This window comes from Ooceraea biroi, chromosome 7, assembly GCF_003672135.1.
Source record: "Ooceraea biroi isolate clonal line C1 chromosome 7, Obir_v5.4, whole genome shotgun sequence".
In the NCBI taxonomy this organism is placed as follows: Eukaryota; Metazoa; Arthropoda; class Insecta; order Hymenoptera; family Formicidae; genus Ooceraea; species Ooceraea biroi.
The window spans coordinates 6,119,180-6,138,344 of NC_039512.1; the positions used below are offsets into that span (position 1 = coordinate 6,119,180).

At 36.0% G+C, this 19,165-nt stretch overlaps 4 protein-coding genes across 12 annotated transcripts in view; 3 read left to right on the forward strand and 1 right to left on the reverse strand.

Annotated features, from left to right (window-relative positions):
- Window positions 1-7: 7 nt before the first annotated feature.
- Window positions 8-2,128, forward strand: LOC105282076 (small lysine-rich protein 1). 9 transcript variants are annotated; one of them, XM_026971080.1, is made up of 4 exons: window positions 105-319; window positions 391-543; window positions 1,311-1,395; window positions 1,467-2,128. In XM_026971080.1, exon 4 carries the CDS (start codon window positions 1,525-1,527, stop codon window positions 1,786-1,788), a length of 264 nt encoding a protein of 87 aa, XP_026826881.1. In that variant the 5' UTR covers window positions 105-319; window positions 391-543; window positions 1,311-1,395; window positions 1,467-1,524; the 3' UTR covers window positions 1,789-2,128. The 9 variants fall into 9 exon arrangements, with proteins under 9 accessions (XP_026826883.1, XP_019888099.1, XP_026826881.1 ...); XM_020032535.2 differs by having other exon boundaries at window positions 107-319; window positions 1,158-1,395; window positions 1,486-2,128; XM_020032537.2 differs by having other exon boundaries at window positions 107-319; window positions 1,486-2,128.
- On the reverse strand, window positions 1,798-6,541 carry LOC105282075 (structural maintenance of chromosomes protein 5). Its single transcript, XM_026971078.1, has 14 exons — window positions 6,486-6,541; window positions 5,987-6,311; window positions 5,574-5,912; window positions 5,351-5,479; window positions 5,050-5,257; window positions 4,842-4,973; window positions 4,210-4,734; window positions 4,000-4,129; window positions 3,651-3,897; window positions 3,160-3,567; window positions 2,829-3,056; window positions 2,577-2,756; window positions 2,359-2,454; window positions 1,798-2,293 (listed from the first exon to the last, which is right to left on the reverse strand). Exons 1-14 carry the CDS (start codon window positions 6,539-6,541, stop codon window positions 2,165-2,167), a joined length of 3,132 nt encoding a protein of 1,043 aa, XP_026826879.1. The 3' UTR covers window positions 1,798-2,164.
- On the forward strand, window positions 6,508-10,330 carry LOC105282078. The gene is made up of 3 exons (XM_011343790.2): window positions 6,508-9,633; window positions 9,779-9,865; window positions 10,004-10,330. The coding sequence occupies exons 1-3, from the start codon at window positions 8,575-8,577 to the stop codon at window positions 10,100-10,102; spliced, it is 1,245 nt and encodes a 414-aa protein (XP_011342092.1). The 5' UTR covers window positions 6,508-8,574; the 3' UTR covers window positions 10,103-10,330.
- Window positions 10,331-12,583: 2,253 nt separating this feature from the next.
- Window positions 12,584-19,165, forward strand: part of LOC105282079 (receptor-type guanylate cyclase gcy-4) — a 29,216-nt gene continuing 22,634 nt past the window's right edge. Inside the window, exon 1 of the mRNA XM_011343791.3 lies at window positions 12,584-13,422. The gene's annotated coding sequence lies outside the window, so the exon portion shown is untranslated. The remainder of the gene's footprint in view (window positions 13,423-19,165) is intronic.

The window sequence follows — 19,165 nt, forward strand, 5'->3', positions numbered from 1 at the left end:
ATCGTAGCTTTCCCTCGCGACGAGTCGTGGCGAGCCGGAAGCGACGGCGGATTCGGCACACCGCTGGATTCTGTACGTTTCCTTGTCGCATTTGTTACCTGCTTCCTTGATTAATTACGTTTTTCATATTATCGGTACTTTCCATGCTCGGGCATTCGTCTCACGATTCGCGAACGAGATTAATCCCGCCGCGCATGCGCAGAGTGATTAAAGTTTTCCAGCTTTAAGCTCGTCTCGAAGCGTGAACGGTTTCGTGAGTAAATTTTCTATTTGCCGAGCAGTCGGCTTAATTCTGAAGTTTGATTTCATTTGAATTCAGGTAAATCAAATCGCATTAATGTTGCGTTTAAAACGTAATCTAGTTTGAAAGAATTTATATGTGATTTGTAGAACTCAAGCTTTGTATTTTGTTGATACATACGTACATACCAATGCGTAATATTTGGGCATGGAATAAACGCGTGCAACTCGGATTGCAAAGATATATTGGATGAAATAACGCGTGCATTGACCTTAATTTTCGTTACGTGATCCACTTGTAAGGTAGGCTCGTCGGCTGCTCGAACAGCCTGCATCATTTAAAGTCAAGGTCATCCGACAGCACGTGTACTCGTAGATTTCAAGGTCGGTGATTGAAGGTTTACGACGTACATCGGAAGCGTCAATGCCGGCCACAAAAATCGATGGCTGAATATCTTTGACCGTGACCGCTACTTGATAAAAGTCGAGATGGACGGAAATTGATTTTTGCGTTTCTCGCGTCACAAACATATTTAGTGTCAATCTTTAATTAAATTCTTCTTCTTTTATCTCTTTCAATTTTTTTTCGTCGTACATAGATAAGTTATTAACATAAACGACGAAAAAAAATTGAAAGAGATAAAAGAAGAATTTAATTAAAGATTGACACTAAATATTTTTGTGACGCATAAGAAACTCAAAAATAAATTTCCATCCGTCTCGACTTTTATCAAACAGCGGTCACGGTCAAAAATATGTTGACCAAGTCATAAAATATCCGTAATCTCAGTGCAGTAACAATTCGGGATACTTTCAAGAAAAATTGAAAACTAATTATGCAAAAGTCAAAGTTTTATCACTCTGCACACTCTGTTTATCACAAAATTTTGACGTATTGATATATTTTTCATGGAAAGTTTCGCAGATATTGTGCGCCATGTACTTTTTCGATTACCTCTGTGTATTCGGAGTTCGGATTGGTTTCGCGATCGATGAACTTACACTTACTATTGATGTAATTGTTAGAAGTTGACATGGTAACTGGAACGAGTTATTTATTTCGATTTAAGTGTGACTTCTTGCGACAAGCGCATGAATAAAACGTGTACAAGGAAAAGAAATTAATTGGACGAATTTAATGCATAATTTACAACGGTAAGTATATATGTAAAACTCCCTGCAAATATATATACAAAACAATATAAATCTTTATTGTTAATGAACAGTATCTAACGCAACATTTAGCTCGCACATCGTCGAATATTAGTCGAACAATCTTTAATAATGGCAACGCGTGGTAAAAGCAAAAAGAAAACCGTGAATGGAAATAATGGAAATAATGAAGACGATACTAGCAACGGCGATAAGAACAAAGGATCAAAAAAGTCGAAAAAAAGCGGTGGAAAAGCACGATTTACTATGGACATCTTCAATGAAGAGGTGATGGAAAATGCTTATTACACGTGCCACAATATCATGGACGTGCTCAAGTGTCGAGGCTTTCCGTGGCCAGATGCTCAGAAAAAGAAGAAGGGAAAAAGGAAATAAACAAAAATATCTGAAAATGTTTGTGTTTTTGAGCAAAAAATAATGTTAACATGGTATAAATATCAATTTACCATAAAGCATATATTAACTAATCTACGTGAAAATAATAGCATTAGCATTTCTTCTTAATTCTGATATCAACACTTTAGCATTAGCTTAATCCAAAACGGTAACAAAAAATATAGTTTATCATATTAGAACTAGCTTACACATTTCTATGTTTCGGAACTGTATAAAAATATTTCCGAAGTTTTATAAATGAAAATATATAAAATAGGTTTGAACACATTCACTGTACGTATACCGCAAGCTATATATTAATAAACTTCTGTTTAACTTTTCCTTTCGAAGTAATCTTCGAGCGTTTCACTTCGACTTATTTATTACTAATACGGTTACAGTATGCCTCTGTATCAAAATCAAAGTCCTCGTCACTGGCATCAAGTGGCCCGTTATACACGCAATGCACCGTCACTGTCTCGGTATACGTTAACTCGGAGAGGAGCTGTTAAAACAATACAATTAATAGATGCTATTGCGCACAATGTAATTGTAATCGTTCGTTCTTACTTTCGGTGTGAGCAGAAAATATTGGGAACTGCCTGGTCTTCCTGTCATTTTTACGAGTAAATTAAAAATTCGTTTTTCATTCATCGCGTCCATGCCCTAATAAAGGACGTGAAATATTTAGGTTTGTGATATTACGGGATAAACCACGATATGAATCATGCAGATAAATCATCACATTACTTATATTATATTATTTAATATTATGTGCAATAACGAACCTGATTAATTTCGTCTACGCAGCGGAAGGGTACGCGCGATAATTCCTGCAACGCGATCATGTAAATGGCAGTGGTTACAGTTCTTTCACCGCCGCTCTGGAAGTGTCTCGTCAATTCCTGTAATTCATCCGCGTCTCGGAATTTCACTCTGATCTTTAGACCATACTCATCGAAATCGAGCTGTAAATTATTTGGTTATGAAATTAACGTTAAATTTCTGTCCCCGTACATACACAATCGATATACACTTACAGCATTTTCACCATGCGCGAGTGTAACTTCACCGGCGCAATCCATGGCTGAAAAGTAAGAACTGAAATTTGCGTTTATCTTTTCGACGAGTTGCTCCAATGGTTGTAACCATTTTTCTTTTAGTTTCTCAATCTCTTTTGTAATATTCTCTACTTCGGCAGTCCTCGTTTTAATCACTTCAGTCAAGTTCTGAATATTACTTCGCACTTGCTCGTACTCGCGCATTACCTATGAATATAAGAAGAAAATATATCATTATATTTTATCGTATTAATGATAAATATGCAATTCACTCGCAATCAAAAACTTGTATTTCCTGCATTGTACTTACATTCTCGGCATCTATATTCTTTGCCAGGCAAAAAACTTTTGCTTGAGCAATATTTAACTCATTATTTATTTCCGCAATAGTAGTTGGTAACTTCTCAAAAGCTTTATTGTAAGGTTTAAATGCGTCATCTTGCGGATTAATGTTTTCTGTAGTTTTTAAGGCTTCCTTATACAGCCTATGAGCCTCTTTTTTCAATGGCTGAAAGTCTTCATCGAATTGTTTAAATATTCTTTCCGCCTCTGTAAACTTATCTTTCAACTCCTCAATTTCATTCTCCTTAGATACTAAACTTTGTTGTAATAACGTTAGTGCAAACTTAATCTCCTCGTTTCTTATGATGCAATCGAAACACTCCTTCAGAATTACGTTATAATTTTCATACATTTTCAGTTGTTCGTTTATTATAACCTGCGGAGAATGTATTAAATATATATTTTATAAACTGGACACAAGTTTTAAAAATAATATGCTCATGATTATGAAGGAAGAACCTTGATCTCTTTAATGCATGCTGCTTTTATATCATCGATGCTCGTCCGATCTGTCTCCATCTGCTTAATTTTACCCGCAACTATACGTAGTCTACCCTTCAGTGCTTGTATTTGTTGAATATTTTGCTGATATTTATTTCTGTCGGCCCGATACTTATCTAACTCTTTAGTTTCCTCGCATATCTTATCTTCTGTCTCTTTAATATGAAGTAAAACACAATTCCTTTTCTCCTGCAAACTTTGTAATCTGAAACATACGTACATTCATGTGCATATGTACTCGCACGTATTCTCACAAAATGTTTCTATTTGTTTTTAAAATATCTAGATTTGCCTAATTATAGCTTACCGTTCCTGAATTCTCTGTAGTCTAGATTTATCTAAAACGATTGATAGCATCGCATTTCCAGACACCCGTGATATTCTGGTTGATGTTGCACGTGTATATTTGGACATGCTCACAGTATAGATATTATTCTCTACGAAGAGGAATTTCAAGTTACAAGATTTGTACTTACAAAATTGTATTTACGAATATTGATTTCGAAAGATTGCTCACCACTGAAGTAACACCTTAAGCTACGAGGCACATGATCTGTTTTATCTTCGACTTCGTTAGTCCCGACAGGGATATTGTGCAGATGATACATCGGAACTAAATATTTCATTATGGTGGACGGCGCTTCGATGAGCGACACTAAGTAATGTTTAAAGCCGAATTTTGTAATATTCTCTATCGGTATCTCTGGTTGCATGAAAACTCTCTTCATAGGATCGGAATGAACTACATTGACCTGCAATTTCTGTTGGTCTCTCAGGTACTTCAGTAAGAGATTCATATCTTGTTTGTTTTCGCACGTAAATGCTATTAAATCCCGTACTGATATTATACTCTCTAAATATTTTGCGTACGAAGCCTCCTTTACGTTAATATTGAGCAACATGGGTTCGTGCACTGTCATCGAAAATTTGTTACGATTCTCCCTCAGCCAAAGCACACCCTTGTACGCGTCTGAACTGCGTTGTCTCAAGAGCTCTAGACGCTTTGTTTCGAAATTAAGAGATTTATGTTCTGCCTGTAGAGCTAAAATTATCATTTCAATTAATTAATCTAACGGCGACTAAAAGCAATAATCGATAATAGAAGCAAATTAAAAGTAATACGATTTCTAGTTTTATATGAACTCATACCTCTTAATTCACGACTGATATTTTCTTCTTCGTGCTTTATTGTAATATTTTTGTTAGCGAGTTTATTAATTGTACTTCTGTGTTTTTCCATGTTGTTCGCTATGTTCTGTATCTGTTTCATTAAACTTTCCTCTAAAATGTATGATATATTATTTTTTTATATATTGTTATAGGCAACGGAATGGCACAAATTATTATAATTACAAACCTGACCCAATATCGTCAATCATTAAAAATAAATCGTTCTCGAGTTTGCATTTTTGCTGTTGTGCGAGATTAATATCTTGATCCCGATTCTGTTCTACCTGAATTCTGCGTGAACATGTATTCTCACTTTCTTTAATCCTGTTCTCGCAGGTGAGAATATTATTCATCATATTTTTCACTTTTGTATTTTTAGCATAGACTTTGTTATTCTGAAAGTATGTGAGTAACATATTATATCGTTAAGGTATCACTGAAACAAGCAATATTTATTGAATGATAGTTTCATTTTTCGATATACTTACATGATTGTTTAGTGAATCTCTCAGTGTCTTCATATTGGATCTAATTTTTTCAATATTAGTTTTCATTGGTTTTAGTGTAGCATCTATCGATTGCATTTTCTTTGCTGCTGCATCTCTCACTTTCTTAGACTGTTAGGATGCAAAAGTAATTAATGATAAAAATAGCAATAAGAAATTTATTTAACAGCAATTAGTGATTAGAAAAAATTAGGTTTTCATGTACCTCCACTAACTTTCTACGCATTTGGTCATAGAGTATCCATGCCTTCTTTTGTTTCAGTGTCAAAATTTTCTTTTTTATCAACTTCCTTTCCTTTATTGTACTGACAGTTTGTTGCAGTCCGTCATGTTTTTGAGTATTAGAATCCAGTAAACGCTTTTTATTTGCTATATCAACTTCAAATTGTTTAAACCTGGCTCTATGTTCTTTTAACGATTGATGATACTCAAGAAGCTTAGGATCTCCAACAGATCTTTCTGTATTTTCTAGCAATGCTTGGGCATTCATTTTTGAAAAATCTTGTACTTTATCTTGCGGCAAAAACTGACAAAGATTATCAACCTACAAAGAACAATGGCTACTATTAAGAGATGTGTTTCAATGAATTATGTAATAAGAAAATGATATTAGAGTACCTGAATATTATGGCTGGTAGTAAATTCTTGCACATCTTTTATATGTACTGGTTTATTATTAATCGTCCATATAGATTTTCCATGCTTACTAAATATCCTGGTAACCACATCTTGCTTTGTATGATTCTTTAGATGAATTTCTATTTTTGCCTCTTCACACCCATATTTTACATATTCACCAATATGAATTGCCCGCCCAATGATACTGGGCTTACCACCTAGACCAAGGACTATAGCAGCAACGATAGTGGACTTGCCAGAACCATTGGGTCCAATAATGACATTGAGGTATCTCGTAGGTTTTACTATGACTTTATCATAGGTTCTGTTATAAACATACATCATATTATGAGTTACATGAAAAATGTACGGAATGACGTAATGTAATGTAATCTACAATTTCTCAGAGATATAAGTTTAATATTATTTAAAATATTATAACTTATTAATTTTATTAATTAATTAATATTATTTAAAATGATTCATACTCATTACTTACATAAAGTTTTCTAAATATATACAAGTGATAATTCCCTTTTCAGTATCGTCATTCATCTTGTTAGGTTAAGTTATTATAATGTCGTGTGCAATGAACAGGATGCAGTACATACAATGCAATTATTTATTATGGATTTGTTTCAGAAAAATCCGTAATAATTCCAAATAATCCCAAATGCATCGTACACCTAATCAGTCTCCTCTCCCCTCGTGTCGAAACAAAAGATCAAATAATCCCTTAGCGCCAATTCACTCAAGTCCGGTTATGAACTGACAATCGGCAGGGTGGCCAACATCCTAACCTAATAGATAGTTCTCGATTCAGTATCCGGCGTGTCTATTGCGCATGTGATAGTGCGCATGTGACGTATGTATCGTGTTGATACCTGTTGCTATTTGTATTGTGATGTTGCACGTATAAAAACAGCGACAACAATAGGTTTGTTCTTTTTCGCTGCACTTCTGAACTAGTGCAATAAGTTAGAGTAAAAGAAAATATATTTATTTCACTCTAATTTATTAGAGATATTATATACTATTCTACATTTTTATTTAGTTTATTTTAGATTAGTTTAATTTGTGCAACTTAAATTTCGCATCGCTTAGCTGTAGAATGTACCAAATATTTTGGTATATCTACAGAATTTAAATAAAATAATACAAAAAATATAAAATACAAAAAAATAGATGTAATATGAAATTTTACCATATTATCATAAAAAGTCATCAGAAAGTAAAAAGAACGTAGAAATTGCCTGAGTGTGTAATAACGTAGAAGTTGTCCTATATTTACTTAATCTAATTGTAAGAGAAATAATTTTCCCTTCATTTATCTCTTTGATCAATTTAGATGTTTCATTAACGAAGTCAATTCTTAATTGATCAAAAACATCTTTAACTAAAAAGAGCAGAACTTTGAATGTTCTTACATGTATAATTATTTGGAACCTGAGATTATAGATATTTTCAATTAAATCGTTTTAGTAATGTCCTTTAATTAATTAATTTTTATTTCGTTTTATATATTTTCGCAAATAATATCTCGCTACTAATAGAAATTTAAATTATTAGAATGGATTTGATGTTTAATTTTCGAGAATAATTCAAACAGTTGTATTTTGTGCTGTACATTCAATTATTAACTATAATTTGATGAAGTTTTGTTGAGTCATAATACGATCGATGCATTATCATAATGATAATGCTCACACTATTCAAAACTCCACTCCTTTGTTGTTGCAACATATAAGAGCGACCATTTCAGAGTAACTTGATATATTACAGGTACTTGTTAACGATTTCATCAAGGGAATACGTCAATTAATTCTAATTTAGATAATAGCATTGTCCTTGGATTATAACTAAGTTACAATCAACATTACATTCGTTACGCTTACGCCTTTCATGGTAAACTATATCAGTGTTTCTCAGAATATACATAGTGCTTTTCAAAATTTCCTTAAACCATGCAATATTATTTCCAAACTAAATTTTATGTACTGTATTTTAATTGTCAAGAATAATATATAAATCATGATCATTTACGCAAATTAAACACAAATATATATATATATATATCGATATTTAAGTATTCCTACCGACATCTATCATTTGTGTTTAATTTGCATGAATAATCATGATTAATTATAAATTATTATGTATATATATATAGCATATCGCGCTTTGTGCACGATCTAGATACGCAAGAGATGGGTCATATGTCACAGCAATTACACATCATTACTTTATTACTCCTTGCATCCCAGGGGTGATAAGTGCCGATCGAAGAACGCCATGGTTACTTCATGGCTAACAAATGATCCCTACGTCCTGTCTTACTATTTGGCACAAGAAGTTGCTCGCAGTTTTAAACCCGAACTCGTCGGGACTAGATAGATTACGTAGAATCCATGTGGGGTCACATATTTATCAGATTGGTCAAATAGAAGAAACTTGAACATTACAGACTTAGAAAAGAAACAATCATGTTCTCAACTATTATTGCTAATGTGCATTGATGAAGTGATCAGTAATTTTTAGATTGTAATCTATGATTTAGATCGTTCTTCTCTCATATCGCCTCGCTAATCATGTTCCGTCCACTGTCGAAGTTCCAAGGGCGAGCCAAGAGTAAAGTGCGAAAGAGATGGCGGTTATTCCACGCTACGGATTTTCAATCCTTGATGTATCCTTGCTTCATCTTCTGTATCATTCTCGGTGTGTTTCCATACAGAATCAACGCTTCGACTTTTGAAAGTTCTAGGATACGTTTCATCCTATCGATCACCGCTGGCTCCCTCTTCTGCAGTTATGGACTGGTGATATTTTATCAGAGCAACATTGGGAAAATCATCGCGTCCAACAGTGTGCCTGAGACTCTTCAGGGTAACTGCTACTTTCTGCTCGGCAGTTTTATAGTGATTGTCACGTACATCCTGACCAAACAGCGAATGCGATTACTTCAAAGTGTACTGGACGTCTCTTCGAGGCTGCCGGCGGAATCATTTCAGAAGCTATCCAGGCTAATCCATGCCAAGGATATTATCGGCTTTCTCTTCTTATTCGGACAAATACCAAACTGTTTCGCCGCCTCCCTTCCTGACACTTTCGCCAAATTTTACACAATGTACGTCACCCTGCTGATATTTCAGATGGATATGTTATACATGAATTGCGTTTGCGTGCTGAAGGCCTGTTTCAAGAGGATCAATGATAATCTGGCGAGTATGCGGGAACTCGTAATGAACGATGAGCCACATCTCCTCAGACGCATTTATCATGAGCAAAGAAATCCGTTTCTCCTGATGGAGCTCAAGGCTCTGAAGAAGCGGCATCTAATGATCAGCGACACCGTGCAATTGTTGAATATACTTTTCAGTCTGCAGCTTCTCGCCACCATAGTCTTGACCTTCGCCGAAATCACGTTCAGCCTGTATTTCTTCATAATGCAGTGCTTTGGCAACAAATTAACCGGCAATTTAAATAAACAGATTTGGTACACGGATTTTGGTACGTCTATAATATACTATGCTGCAAAAATAGCATTGATGGTGTGGGCTTGCGAGACCGGCAAGGATCAGGCACTGAAGATCGGCACCACTATTCACGATGTTCTTATCAGCACCAGCGATAAACAGATTAAAGACGAGGTAGTAAAATGTATTTAACTTGTACATTTTTATAAAAGTGTTCCAATTATCTCTGTGATTTCTAAATCTGCTGCTCTTGCAATCCTATTATTCTATTTCCGAGTCTGTGTCTGATTATTTTGCGTTCTGTATTTGAATGTTGTAGCTGCAGTTGTTTTCCTTGCAAATACTGCATCGCGAAAATACATTCTCTGCAAAGGGCCTTACTGTGGATGCGACTCTTCTCACTGCAGTGAGTAATCGATCACAATTCAAATTATATTCGCTCAAATTATATTTGCTTAAATGTCGCTTATACTCTTGCATATTTGTGAAATATACGTTACTTTGTGATTCTAAATATACATCTATTTTGCGATTTTGTTTGCAGATAGTGGGTAGCATCACTACATATTTGTTAATCTTAATTCAATTTATGTTTACGTCACTTTCTTGCGAGGCAAAAAGTAATATTACGCAAGCTTTATAATTAAGTGTGCATAATTCAACAAGGGAAAGAAAATGCTTTCAAAATTCAAAATATTCTACTTTTCGTTACGAAACATTATCATCTGATATTTTGTATATTATACAAAAAGAACCTTAAAGACATCTATATCATATATAACTTATTTTGCAAATAAGTCTTTAATGTATCTCGTTGGATATAGTTAAGTGCACTGTGTGAGATGTATAAATAAATACATTTAAAAAAATATCTCTTTGCTCATTAAATATATTATGTAAACGAACCGTTAAATGTTTTTACAATAAAATTAAAACGATATAGTACAAATGTCGATATATCAATATAATTTGAAATTCATTTCTAATATATAGAAATATATAGGGTGACGTCTTGTAATGACTGGCAGCAGAGTAATAACATCTACATATACAAATAAAATGACAATGACTTTTCTTTCTTTGACACCGCATTGTTGGCGATATCAGCACGGAAATTCAGCGATAAGTATAATCTTCGTGGTCTGAAATTATATCTCAATGCGCCATAAGCTGCGACAATGTGCGCGTGAAACTTTCACACATTTTGTTCGTAACTACAAACGCGCACATTACGTTGCACTGTGTATATTGAGGAACACCAATACGGTTTGTCATGAAAGGCATAAGCGTGATGAATGTAATGCCGATAAACGCAGGGACAATGTTATTATCTAAATTAAAATTGATCGACGTATTCCCGTGATTGATGAAATTGTTAAAGAGTATCTATAGTGTATATAGACAGCAAGTTACTCTGAAATAGCAGCTATGCAGAATCCTTATTCTTATCGCTGCCGAGTGACCTATGAAAATGACTTTCGATCTCTTTTACCATTTTTAATACTGTCAAATCGCAAGGTTCTCCTCGTTCTCGTGATATTTCTGTGTGTCTTAAATATATCTTTTACATGAAGGAGCAATAAGAACTTATAATTTTCTCGTGAAGGTTTAATTCGTTATTGTAAATTGAATTGTAATACATATTTATCCCGTTGTTTTACTATTTTTAATAATGAAATATGTTATAACCCCTATTGTTAAAAATATAAAAAATCAAATATATACTACAACCCAATACTATTTAAATATAAAATGGAATACACTCGTTTTTTTCAATATCAATGATTCGCTAACTAAAGTTGCATAATAAATTGAGCTCATGGAGAGGTCAATCGCACATGGTACAAGGAATAATTCATGGTTCGTCTATATTATATATGCGCAGCAATAATGGGCAAGTATTAGCTTTACAGCGGTTTGTAGTATTTTATAGCGATTCGCCTGTAGCGCCGCCGGCCTCGAGAGTGTTTTCATTCAGTGCGCGAAGGCATTCAATTATCTCTCTCTCTCTTTTCCTCTCTTGGGTGTAGCCGGACCGTGATCTATTGTCGTCAAGGTTAACGTTCTACTGCGCGATAATATCCATACATAGTCGCAAAGGTTAATTTAGACTAAAAGGCTAAATGTGTTAATGATTTCAATCCTACTTTAATGCCGCGACGCGCAGATCGGATCACGTACACAAACACGCATGGCAGACGGATAACATGTGTTTACTGCGCGCGAGCGGCGCAAATACTTCGTAAAATAACAAGATGAGTACCGATATCGTGGATATCGATCAAATAAATCATCCGGATCGTACCGCGAGGTCATCAACGTCGCATTGGATATCGAAATCGTGATTCAGATATATTGGCAACGGAGAGCGAACGGAGAGTGCAATGAAATTATGCTCGAAAATCGGTATCGTGTATGCTAAATCTAAAGAGAAAAAAAACAATTCATGCAAAAATAACAATGTCAACAAGCGAAATAGAGTCGTGGGCATTATCTGTAGCAGCAAAATATAGATAGATTATATTAATGCTGCATTATATAATACGATGATAGGTAAACTGAACGGAGCAATTTTCCTTGCTAATATGAGTGGCCTGTAGATTAAAATTTATATTACTTAAGCCACGAGCTACTTCGATAACAAACGTTTCTACATAGTGCAACTAGATGACTATAGCTATCTATACAAGGTGTCCCAAACTTTCCAAGCCATCTTTAACGTTTAAAAAGATGAAAGATTTGATGAATGATGGAAAAATAATGTTCTGAAAGATCGGCTTGAAATTTTCGTTAAAGCAAAATATCAGGGAGAATGATCCGCTATATCCGGGGCATTCTGCGTTGTGTACACGTGTACACTTATGTGAAACCATAACATCTGCCGTACAGCTACGCACATGGCATGCGTGCGCACGGAGATCGACTGTTACACTTGAGGAAGCACGTAAACTTCATCGATATCGATCGTTTGTGTATCATGTACGGTGAAATTTTGCGCGTTAAGCATCGGAGCGTGCGTACGGGCTACGATTCTTTCAGACAGCCCAAAGTTCCGCTCTTTTATCTAATTCTGGCAGCGGCGCCGCGGAGAGGTAAGAGGAGCGGTAAAAGATCGCGGTGCAGCAGCGGGCGCGTAGGCGATCACGCGATTGCGCGACCGCGTCTCATCGAGTGCACCGCGGCGCCTCTCTTTGATACGCAATATTGTCAGTATTGCGCCGACTGCCGCGCGGAGTGGATGTCGAGTGATGTTACTCTTGCGCGCCGCCTGTCGCGCTTTATTTTTCCTGAAACGAAACTTTTCTGAATAATAAGCCTCGTGCACTTAAATAAAATCGCCTTCCCTTCCGCGAGTGATGCAAAAATACACTTCGGAGATGAAGAGGATCAATATATTAAAATGAAAATATTAAAAAAAAGAATAATAAACTAAAATAGATCAGAAAGGGCGGACAGTTTAATATCCCGCGCGAGAAATTCACCAGGATCGCAGTGGTGGCTCGTGCGCACGAGTACAAGTGTATGATCTGTACGTTTGTTCAGTGGATACGGAAATCGCGAGCGTGTCGAGTTCGTATATGCCGCGGATTGGATAGAGCGGACAGGAAACGGACTCACATGCTCGCATGCGCTGAAGTTTTAGTGGAATACCGCGAGTCCGCGAGCAGCGAGCAGAGTGCCGCGCAATCTGAGGATCGATGCAAAAACGCGACCTTGCCCGCGGATCTTTGATGCCGCCGCCATCGCGCCACAATCTTTTTTCACGCTCGCATCCGCGATAACGAATACGACGACGGAGTCTGGGATAAGAGCGGCCAGATGCGTGATTGGCGGCTCGTCGCGCAAAGTGAGACGCGATTTTAATTCTCGCGCGTGAAAAATCGCCATCGATCTACGCAGCCGCAGTTGCTCTCGGAGAGAGGTGCACGGCCGCGTGTCGAGATTCATCCCGTCCAATGAGGAGTACGTATATATATATATATTATATGTACATCGTCTCATTTGTATTCACTTCGCGAAAACCACGAAATCTGTCGCGACATGCGTTGAGACCCGAGAAATTCCTATTACGCCTGGTTTCGCTCCAAACGCTGATGTCACAAGACAACGTACGAAAAATCAGGTTATCGTCCACTATCTCGTTTGGTTAAAGTTTGTTTCATTTTACGGAGCGTTCATTAAGCAAAATTTTCAGCTGTTCTTATACAGCGCATGGTAATTGAGATTTATCAAAGCTAAATTACCGAACGCTTTAAAAACCACGATATTATCGATGTAAGGCTTTATCGATTAGTTCAGTTTGAAAATCATCTATTTTATTCAATTAATATTAAATTGAATAAAATTTATTATTTCCTGTTTCGATATGATGACTGAGTTTGCAGTCTATTTTTAATTTTTGTACGTTTTTGTAAAAAGCACAAAATTGTTTATAAATAAATCTTCCGAAAAGATTAGGCTTTATTTAAAAATAGCCATTATTTAATATTGTCAAGTGGACAATGAAACAGAAGATTGGGTTTGTGCTATATTTATATCGGCGCGACTCTTGTATCGCCAATCCTAACTGAGACGACGTGCCAAGAAATGTGGGTAAAGCATTTGGCGCAGTTTGCGGGATTGTTAGGGCACTGTCTCTGTCGTCACATATATAAATGCGTGATTCGCCTAACTCATATAGAAATAATGATGATCGCGTACTTCAATACAAAAATCTTAGAAATATTAAATATTGCTTTTCGCGGAATAATTCATTGTCATGGAATCTTCAAGCACGTCACAAAAATTCTGAATATCACAAAGATGCAAAATAGTCGGGATAAATTTTTATAAAAATGTTATTAAAAAATACCGTAATTGTCGATATCAATTGTAATATTGAATTTATGACAACTGACATTCGAATCAAAATATCGAAAAATTATTTTTTATGAAATAAATTGGAAAAATTATTAATGAGTATTCAGATTGTCATAGAAAGTTTAATTGAAGTTGTATGCGCGGGAACTCGCGCGGCGGAAGTCAGTGAACTTTTCACGCAAAGAGTATGCGACGCGCGCGATAGACATGACGTTTCCGTTAGAAGCGCTCGACCGCGCAATAGCGTCTTTGAGTTATTGCATGATGTTAGCGAAGACTAACGAGAATTTATGAACGCGACAATGAGTCGTCTAGTCTAGTCGACAATACGCGGCGGATAGCTCTCGTACCATTGACTTCAGCTGCACTCTTCTATCTCAAATTGCTCTCGAGAGTCGATCAGTTTACTCAACTACTATCCGATAATGTTAATGTTGTTATCTATTATATGCGCACCATCTTCTGCTGTTATGATGGAATTTCCCCGATCGCAAACACAATGTCACTACATCAATTTTTTTTATTTTGAGAAATTGCCGTGTATAATCATTCAAACAAAAACGATTGAAGTGAGAAGAAGAAATTCAGAGAAATATTTTTCAGACATTTTCGATCATTCTTAATCATCTTAAAGATTATTTAATTATCGAATCCAGCAATAAGTGTGAATCAACTAACGATCGATATCGTTTGTTATCGCTTATTGCTCGATTCGTATTTATTATCGCACAGACGTAACGGGCTGTGTATAGTGACATATAATAAATGCGAAGTGCATTGAAAATGCTTGTCGTAGATGGACTGAATCAACTTGTGCTGGTATTGTCGTCCGATAAATTCAACTTGAACAAACAACCGGTGACGCGCACGATTATCATACCGGCGAAACTTGCGCATACGTCCGACGAGATATTTTAATTTTCACATCCAAGGTTATCTCGAGTCCATATACTCGGTTTTTAGTGCTTGATGCGACCGTTGCAAAAGTCGTTTGGAAGAAAAGAATGCAAATTCTGCATCTATGCATCGTTTCATCGCGCGTTCGTGATGAAATATCTTCGTCGGCGAATAAGCGCACTGAGAAAAATGATTTGATTGTACCAACAAGACGTATATGATATGCAATTTGGTTAAAAATTTCTAGTTATCACGAACTGGATATTTTATAACTAGAACGTTTGATAGACTGTACTATAATCTGGAAATTCCTAAAGGAATTCCGATTCGTATATTTTCCAACAGACAGACTGGTTGAACCTACCAGATTTCTAATTAATGCAATCAGATTTTTTTTTAATGCGTTTTTATGATCTTTGTACATTAACGTGAATTATATACACCATTTATTATCGTCCATCACATTTATTGTCCACCGCGCAGTGGCAGGTTATAAAAGCGTTATAAAAGCGCGGTAATTAGGAACGAGAAATCGCTCGAGGAAAACGAGGTATTATCCACAGCGCCTGTCTCTGGGGTTAATCGAAAGATTGTTTTTGCAAAAAAGATATTGCGACTTTATTACAGTACGTACACGTAATAGATGTAAAATATGTAGTTTTACATGCTGACATAATAGAATATCGAGGGGTTGGTCACTAGCGGTTATAGTGTACAAAAATTACCCTTGATACGGATTACCTTTAAATTACCTCAGATTCCTTAAGATTACCTAATACTACAACAGTTCGATCACATAACTTGGCAAAAGTTTCAATTTACTGTCAAAATTCATCAATGCCGTATTTTCCGTATTGATTTCAGCCGGTAGTTCCCTCGATGATTGTTCAGAATTTTCCATTTTGATCGATTTCGATAATAAAACCAGAAAAAAATAATAAACTAGCACAGAGCAGGCAGCTCGGCGGACATATAGACCCGAAAACATATGAAAGGTTGCGTTTCCGATATTTGGTTGTCTCTCGGCGGTTAGATATACTGAATATATATCGCGCATGGTATCACGATTACCTTAGATTACCTCAGATTATCTGAGACTACCCTAAAAATTACCTAGCCCTTGTACAAAGATTACCTCAGTGACCAACCCCTCGTAGAATATATATTCGAGAAACATTTTTTTATAAGATTTTTTTATGACAAGCTCATGTATATAGTTTTTTCTTTTTGAGACTCTTGCTTTTTCGGTTTTTATTTAATAATTTTTTAAAATTTAAATTATTAAAAGGCTACGGTTTCGCCAAATTTTAAATAATTTTGCAATTCTAATAGATGTTCTTTCCTTTTTCATGGAATTCACACCAGTGAGACGTTCAATTGATGAAACATGAAACTCGATTTCACAGTCGTGCGCGATTGCACATGTACAACTATATTATAGTGTGCAGATGACGTGAAAACAAGCAAGATAATTTATGCACACAGTAAGAGATGTGGACACGCTATTTATCGAAAATAGCTTTTTCTTCGTTTTTATCACCGGCACTATACACTGATTGTGAGATCTGCGTTTGCTCGTTCCAATCGTTAGCTTCTATCCGTGACAACCATTGTCACGATTCTAATCGATCGAAACTAATGTCGAACGGACGTGATTGGTTGAGGAAAAGACTTCATAATTCAACACCTTTGTTGGAATTAATTGATTAATTTTTTTCGAGGTCGTTTGATGACGCCGCACGCGCAAGTTTAGATAATATACTTATTAACTCGTAAGCTAATTTATCGAGGTCGACACACACCTTGTCGGTAGAGGGTTCGCGCGAATAAAGTATGCAATTTAAAACGCGAACGAATAGAAATTATACTAATTCTGGTGACTGATACGAGTATTCCACGAGTGACGTTTAGCTCATACAAGTGGCGTCTCAATTTACGTCAGCTCGATTTGCGTTCTTTTGGTAGGCTGCATCGCTTACGTATTATGGCGTTACCAATGTTGATTTTGCGCAGTTTACACTTCCAATTGCGTCAGTTAAGGCTTTCCATTTATCTCGTATATCTCAGCGTGGTCCGATTGCTTCACTTTACGTTGCTTTATTTCTATCTGTTACTCTCTTTATTTCTCTCTCTCTCTCAGCACAAATGCGACGCAATTTCTCAATCTCGAATATGTAAAGTCATCACAAAAGTTTTCGAGCCACGTTACCTTAATCGATGCCACCTTTCATTCCCTGAGAGGTAGCATTAATTATGAGGGAGGAAAGAGTCCAGGTATGCGCAATGAATGCATGTACATGCGATTCGCACGCAAATGATGACCCCGTTGACATCATGAGACGTACGTTTATAATGCGCCTCTGACTTTCCTCGCGTGCCTCGAGCTTTATCAAGACGCACTTAAGGCATCATAGAAATAAACGAAAAAGGCAATGAGATCTTACAGGTGTAGATATTTTTGTACGATACATCTTTATTATTAATTTGTTAAATGAAACTTATTTCAATTTTTTGCAAAAAGACATTTTTTGTACTGCCAAGGGAAAGGTGAAGGTATCGTAAAGTGTCATTCAGACTTGACACATCGAAAGCTGATCCCGCGTGCGCGTGACCCTGCGGGCTCCGATAAAATCGCGATCGCTGCGTTTCGATTCGCCGAGTAATTTTCGCGTGCTTTCTCCTTGACATAGCAACGAGATATACTTATGAGAGAACGAGAAAATAGTAATTTCCTGCGAACCGCATAATGTACAACATGTAAATGGCGACATGTTGTTTTTCTCGAGCTATACGTAATGACACGGATGCGCAGCGTGTTACACCACGGAGATAAAATCGGATCTGGGTTGCGCGCGACTCGCTAGTGCGTGAGTCAGTTGCTTGTCGCGTCGTCGACTGGAACAAATAGAATTATTAGGCTGATGCACGAATAACGGCTGCTTCGGTATTGGCCGATGCGTATTTTTCTACTGGACAAATGTTTCCGCCAAGCTCGTTACATAAAACGATCGCTAAAGATTTTAAGAGAGAGAGAGAGAAAGAATGCGATAAGATATCGTTCTCCTAATTTAGAAAACAACTTTCTGAGGAAGCTGATAAACACAAAATAATAAATGCATGATATAATGAGATTTTAATTAATCAAATTTGTTGTTGAGAAGATTTTTTAAAGTAATAAAGAGATCGTTCTACATGTTTTTTTTATCGCTTATAAGTATTTACTACTGACTAATGTCTTTTTGTGTTTCACAATATTGTACGACAAACATTTGTAAGAAAGACGTCTCGCCTGAAAATAAGAAACAACACATAAATACAGTTGGTGATTCATTTTAGGATTCTAAATTATCTAGCATACGGGAAAGTGTAAATTCTATGGTAGGCACGTGCGTCTTTTAGTGATACACTAGTACGCAATCATTTACACTTCGCCGCCTGCTGCGACAAATTGACGAGCCTTCGGTTGATCCTTGTACCGAGTCACTTTCATTAGCGTAGCGACAGCTAAAGAACCTTAATCGTCGGATATAATGTGCTATTAGACGTTGATTATTGAACTGGATCACAAAGGAAACTTATTTACTTTCCCCACGTAAATGTGTAAGTTCTCGATCGTCTTTACGTGATACTTTTATGACAATAAATTTGATTTATTTATCAATTTTATACTTTTCTTCTGAGAAATAATCATGGAAAATTGTATAAGTGCCAGATTTAAAACCTTTCAGATCTTTACTAAATTATATTATATAATAATATATTGCATATATAAATTATTTATTTCTTACAATTAATATCTATATATTATATATAATAGATATTAATATCTATATTATTCTCTATTAGCAATGGCACTTATATAGCGAGGTGACACAGACAGACTAACATGCAACATCATTACGCGATATATACCGGGGATTCACGGGTTTTCAATACAGAGGCGATCACA

Excerpts from the sequence above, each read along its gene's own strand:
- LOC105282076 (XM_026971082.1), top strand. The coding sequence starts at position 1,525 with ATGGCAACGCGTGGTAAAAGCAAAAAGAAAACCGTGAATGGAAATAAT.
- LOC105282075 (XM_026971078.1), bottom strand. The coding sequence starts at position 6,541 with ATGAATGACGATACTGAAAAGGGAATTATCACTTGTATATATTTAGAA. Across the intron at positions 3,568-3,650 it reads CATGCATTAAAGAGATCAAG|GTTATAATAAACGAACAACT; the intron begins GTTCTTCCTTCA and ends CATTCTCCGCAG. Across the intron at positions 3,057-3,159 it reads AGAATATAGATGCCGAGAAT|GTAATGCGCGAGTACGAGCA; the intron begins GTAAGTACAATG and ends TTATATTCATAG.
- LOC105282078 (XM_011343790.2), top strand. The coding sequence starts at position 8,575 with ATGTTCCGTCCACTGTCGAAGTTCCAAGGGCGAGCCAAGAGTAAAGTG. Across the intron at positions 9,634-9,778 it reads ATAAACAGATTAAAGACGAG|CTGCAGTTGTTTTCCTTGCA; the intron begins GTAGTAAAATGT and ends TGAATGTTGTAG. Across the intron at positions 9,866-10,003 it reads ATGCGACTCTTCTCACTGCA|ATAGTGGGTAGCATCACTAC; the intron begins GTGAGTAATCGA and ends TTTTGTTTGCAG.